This window comes from Mus caroli, chromosome 5 (genome assembly GCF_900094665.2).
Source record: "Mus caroli chromosome 5, CAROLI_EIJ_v1.1, whole genome shotgun sequence".
NCBI lineage: Eukaryota > Metazoa > Chordata > Mammalia > Rodentia > Muridae > Mus > Mus caroli.
The window spans coordinates 114624715-114630778 of NC_034574.1; the positions used below are offsets into that span (position 1 = coordinate 114624715).

The 6064-nt window shown below is 44.5% G+C and overlaps 1 protein-coding gene across 1 annotated transcript in view; it reads right to left on the bottom strand.

Annotated features, from left to right (window-relative positions):
• LOC110294930 (acyl-CoA dehydrogenase family member 10) overlaps positions 1 to 6064 on the bottom strand; it is a 26307-nt gene that overhangs the window by 5150 nt on the left and 15093 nt on the right. The window contains exons 6-7 of the mRNA XM_029477797.1: positions 4233 to 4391; positions 3067 to 3239 (exon numbers count right to left, since the gene is read on the bottom strand). Coding sequence (XP_029333657.1) covers positions 3067 to 3239; positions 4233 to 4391 — 332 coding nt within the window. The remainder of the gene's footprint in view (positions 1 to 3066; positions 3240 to 4232; positions 4392 to 6064) is intronic.

Below are 6064 nucleotides of genomic sequence, written 5' to 3' on the forward strand. Positions count from 1 at the left end.
AGGCCCCAGCATAGTCTCACAAGAGACAGCTATATCAGGGTCCTTTCAGCAAAATCTTGCTAGTGTATGCAATGGTGTCAGCATTTGGAGGCTGATTATGGGATAGATCCCTGTTGTTTTGTTTTTCAAGACAGGGTTTCTCTGTGCTGTCCTGGAACTCACTCTGTAAACCAGGCTGGTCTCGAACACCTGCCTCTGCATTCCTAGTCTGTGATTAAAGGTATGTGCCACCACTGCCCAGCCCAGTTCTTCTCCCACCCCTTTACTGACAGCCAGACACAGCTTCTGGCCAAGACCACTCCCAGGGAGGAAGGAAGGAAGGACTGAGGGAACTCCACCAAGGCGCACATCACCACCTGCTGGTGACTGCAAGCCTCACAGTCTTGAGCTCCAAGGGCAACGAGAGTCAAAAGGATGCGTGTTTTATTTATCTATCCCTAGGATATTAATTTTTACAAAAATAATATATCCTGTGAAGTGACTGTCAGCTTTAATTCAAAATACAGGAAAAAATACCGAGTATCCCACCACCTACCTGATGATAGTATCTGCTTGCTTCAAATGATTTTCCAAAGCTTCCAGGAGATTGGCTAAGACCTCACCTGAAGCTCACCACAGAGGACTTAAGCCTTTGTTGGATGTTATCAAGGGAGATGCGAATTCACTGGTGAGAAACCAAAGGCTTTGCAAGAAAGTAGAGGAAGTTTCTGCAATCAACTGTTATCAATTGTAACCAATGGTAATCAAATATTAGCTGCGTATTCTAGTTAATGTGACTCAATGTGCCCACAGCAATTCTTTGGCAAAAGAGAATATTAATGTAGAATCATCTTTCTTCGTCTCCAAGTAAAGATTGTTTTGTTTTGTTTGTTTGTTTGTTTGTTTGGTGCGCCACCACACCCGGCCCAAGTAAAGTTTTCACATCCTATTATGACACTGTTGTGGTGTTAAAAAAGAATTACAGGATAAAAACATGAAGGTATTTAAAAAAAAAAGTCTTAAAAACCTGCCTGTTCTTTGTTTTGAACAGCAATTAAATTGGTTATTGCAGCCGGGCATGGAGGCGAACACCTTTGATCCCAGCACTAGGGAGACAGAGGCAGGCAGATTTCTGAGTTCGAGGCCAGCCTGGTCTACAGAGTGAGTTCCAGGACAGCCAGGGCTACAGAGAAACCCTGTCTCGAAAAACCAAAGAAAATAAATAAATTGGTTATTGCAGAACATTGATACTTGGCCTATTGCACAGCAAATTTTTTAGGTAAAATTGATAATCATTATTCAAAAGATAAGTTNGCCATCCTGGTCTACAGAGTGAGTTCCAGGACAGCCAGGGCTACACAGAGAAATCCTGTCTCAGAAAACAAAACAAAACAACAACAAAAAATGCTTCTATGAATGCTTTTGTATTTTCTGTAAATTTATGTATGCATCCCATGAAGAATACATCTACTGTATTTATAAACAGCCCTTCTTCCAGAGAGAAGTATATGTGACAAGATCACATGTTTATTCTTTTGAATTTCCTCCTCCTTCAGCACAGATAATTGAATTGTGTGCTGTAGCCAGTGTTTTGAAATGTTGAAAAATCAAGTTTTAATTTGTATACTGAAAGCCAGTATATATATATGTATATGTGTGTGTATATATTTGTATATATATACACACATATATACATATATATACACACACACATACACATCTCAGGGCTTACAATTGCTTGAAATTGTTCCCTTTTTGGATACTGCTAATTCTCAAAATTGCAATTGTTTATGCTTATATGAATCAAGTTAAGAAAAAATACTGTTCCTTTAAAGGACTATCTTTGGACATTTAAGAACTCATCCTAGATTGCCTGGACAAGACCTCTTAAGGTGATGTTGCCCCAGATTTATATACCAGGCAAATTATAAGCCTTATACAAGAACAATTGGCCATTTAATCCCCTTCTTTACATCATCACAATAGTAATGGTGTGAGATAATGAGGCATTGTTAGAGAGTGTGCGTGTCAAACGGTAAAGACTTGTTCTCAGTGTCCTCAGTGTCTACCTGTTCCACATAATGGTGTCAATTCTCCAGGAATTAACTTATACTTAATCAATTACTGCAAATGGACACTCCTATTTCTGATTTTAAAAAAATAACATATGCACATATGACTATTGATACCTTTTCAGGCTTTCTAGTTGCTACTGCTCTAACAGGAGAAGCAAGTATAAATGTAACTAGTAATTGCCTATGTTAATTTTTTTATGCTTGTTTTTTGTTGTTGTTGTTTTTTGTTTTTTTTTTTGAGACAGGGTTTCTCTGTGTAGCCCTGGCTGTCCTGGAACTCACTCTGTAGACCAGGCTGGCCCTGGTTTCTCAGAGCTTCCTGTATTTTTGATTTACACGTAGGGTTTACTCATCACCAGAATAAGTTTTCACCAAATTGTGCACTGCTTATAGAAGCCTAAGACAAACTGTGAGCGAAGACTCCTGAAGTTTGAACCCACACCAGCTTGGTCACACCTAACTGAACCCCCTGCAGATCCTCACTCTGCTGCCATGGTAGTAGCAGAGTCCCCAGCCTTTAAGGGGCCCATGCCAAATGACTTTTGTTTGAGACAATGTCATACTCTAGTCTGAAAGTTTCAGCAATCCTCCTGCCTCAGCTCACCAGTGCTAGAACTAAAGGCATAAGACACCATGCCTGGACATACTGACCAAGGAAGCTGTTATGCACAGGGCCAGTTGCTGTGACCCCAGGGGCACAAACAGGCCATGCATGATCTAACCTCGGGATGTGCTGGGAACAAATGGTTCCTGTCTGCCACAATCCTCTGGGGTTGGGAACCTTGCCCTCAGCCACCATGAAGCCAGGCCTTGGCTTCTGGCCACCTAGACAGAGAGGTGCCCATCCTACTCTAGAAGCCAGCTGTAGCCATGTAAAGTACATGCAAAACAGAGATGCAGATTCCAGGCATGAACACTGCCCTGTGAGCTCTGTTCTTAGAGGGAGACCAGTGCTTGAAATTCCTCAGCCAGCAACAGTGGGTTTGAGTCAATGTGGGTACAGGGGTCTTACCCGTGTCTTCATGAGTGCCAAGGCCCTCTCTGAATACCCAATCAACCTCATGGAGTTATGAATCCGGGCACGCCCCAGCCTGCCCTGAGCGATCTCAAGGGCTCTGCCCGGGCCCAGAAGTATGTTTTCCTTGGGCACACGCACATCCTTGAACCGTACTTCAGCATGGCCACCTGAAACACCAATATGCAGTTTCTTTGGATGTCTGTATACCTTGCTTTGGTTAGGGCTATCTACAGGCACTGGCCTTAGGCTTCTAACTGGGTCACAGCTAAGGGAGGGACAGTGGACCAAGAAATACAGAAAGGGAGTTGATATCTACAGTAAAAACAAGTTATTTTATTTGTTTACTTGTTTCTTTGTTTGTTTCTCCCTTTTTTTTCTTTCTTTTTTTCTTACTTGAGACAGGGTTTCTCTGTGTAGTTGAACTCAGAGACCTACCTAAATCTGCTTCCCAAGTGCTGGTATTAAAGGCATTTGCCATCACTGCCTGTATATGATGTCAGCATATAGGCATGGTACATTTGGGAAGATCAGAAGAGAACTTTCAAGAGTCAGGTCTCTTCTACCATGTAGGTCCTGAGGATAGAACTCAGGCTGCCCGGCTTGCAGCAAGCATCTTTATCTACTGAGTCATCTCACTGGCCACAAATTATTGACCATTTGATTTATTTTTACTTGTATTATGTGTTGGTTGTGTGGTGTGTGTGTGTGTGTGTGTGCATATGCCCAAGCATGTGTGAGGAGCTCAGAGGACAACCAGCAGAGCCAGCTAGTTTTCTCTACCATGTGGGTCCCAATGAATCAGGCTTGGTGTGAATGTGGTCAGTGGAGAGGTCCCTCCCTTCACACAGGTGAGGGAATCTCATGGGGCTGTGGCCCACACAAGACATTTCCAGGAGGATGCAGGCCTGGTGCTTCTGCCTGCCTGTCTCCTTTCATGGAATCTTGCTTATCTTCTGAGATCAGAAGGGTAAGGCAAGCAGAAACACCTACAGGCAGTCTGCTGGGCGGCCATGCTCCTTAGGAAATGAAAGTCTGGGCTGGGCCTCACAAATACCTTCAGATCCTTAGCATGTGGCAAATTCTGAACAGAACCAGGGCTCCCCAAAGTGCTGTCAGGTATTAGAGCCACACTCAGGGAGACTGACTCCGGGAGATCTAACCTGGAGGATCCTCCAAACCAAACACCGACAGAGGCCGGATGACTGTGATTCCTGCAGAGTCCATGGGAACCAAGAGCATAGATTGTTGCTGGTGCCTTGGGGCCTGTGGGTCTGTTTTTCCCATAAACACACAGAGTTTGCAGTGCGGATGCAGGATGCCTGTCAGGAAGAAGAGGGACAGAGCCTATCAGTGGATTCCAGGACTATGGATCCTCTGACCACATGGAGCCCCGGCCTGTGAAAAGCAAACCTATGACCTGATAGATCTATAGGATCAGAGAGCCAAGTATAGGCCCCAGAATGCACATAGAGCCACAGGATCAGAGATGCACATGCGGCCTTCAGACCAGACAAAACTTATCACAGGGAGATGGGAACCTACCACAGTTACTATATGAGCAATGTTTTAACTTTCCTGTGTAAGTGTTTGTATATGTGTGTAATGCTCACAGAGGCCAGGAGAAGGAACCAGAGTCATATCTAGTTGGGAGCTGCACTGTGGGTGAGTGCTGGTCTTCTGCTAAAGCACTCAGTGCCTTTAACTGCCTAGACCTCTGTCCATCTCCATGAGAAACAAAGTTTAAAAACTATCATGTTAGACTTAAAAAACAGAAACAAGATATCAAAGCAGGTGTTCACAGTGCCTCTGGAATGCTAAGCTCCACATGAGGTAGTGGGCCACATGGAGGATGTCCACCATGGAAGGGACAAAACAGCTCACAAATCCATCCCCAGGGGAGCAACCAAGATAGAACTGGTTAAAAAAGCCTTAGATGAGAGTGCGCCCTCCTGTGGACACTTGTGGTTGTACACTGAGGACAGAGGCCCTCCTGGAAATACCACACAGACCTCTGAACTGCTTCTCAGGCTTCCCTTCTGGTGTGTGCTTCAGAAAACTGCTTCAGACTCCAAGAAACCTCTGCTCTTCCAGCAAGCCATTGTTGTGTTTTCTGGGAGGCCTGGAAGCTTCTCTGGCTGGCCTCTGTGAGAATACCAGCTCTGTTCTCTCCATGTCAGAAGCGTAACATGTAGGCTGGAGAGATGGCTCAGTGGTTAAGAGCGCCTACTGCTCTTCTGAAGGTCTTGAGTTCAATTCCCAGAAACCACATGGTGGCTCACAACCATCCGTAATGAGATCTGACGCCCTCTTCTGGTGTGTCTGAAGACAGTTACAGAATACATACATATAATAAATAAATTTTTAGGCAGGAGCAACCAGGGACTGAGCAAGCAGAGTTGACCGGTGTGAGCAGAAGTCCTAAAAAATCCAACTCCCAACACCCACATGAAGTCTCACAACCATCGGTTCAGCTACCATGTACCCCATATACATTAAATCAATCAATCAATCAATCAATCTTGGGGAAAAAGTGTAACACGTATGCCCAACTGGCACACTGAGCAAACAGAGCGAGTAGTTCAGAATCCACCGTGATGGAGAGAGGGACTGGGGACACAGATCGAGATGGAACACGTGCCCAAAGCACAAGACAAGGCACACTTCTCTCTCTCTCTCTCTCTCTCTCTCTCTCTCTCTCTCTCTCTCTCTTTCTCCCAAACCTGCCCTACCCCCTTCTCCCTTTTCTCTAGTCATAGGTGGTTCTGAATATTGGATTTTCCCACGTGGTCAACAGGTACCTAAGAACATGAGAAAAGAGGAGGCAGGATGAATTCTGAGGGTGCTTCTGTAACATGAGTCAGAATCTATTACAGAGGGGGATGGAGGAAAAGTCAAATGTCTCAGTGAGCAGGTGGTAAGCATTCACTTTATAACAATCATAAGGTTAAAAACATTAATTTTGGGCTGGTGAGATGGCTCAGTGGGTAAGAGC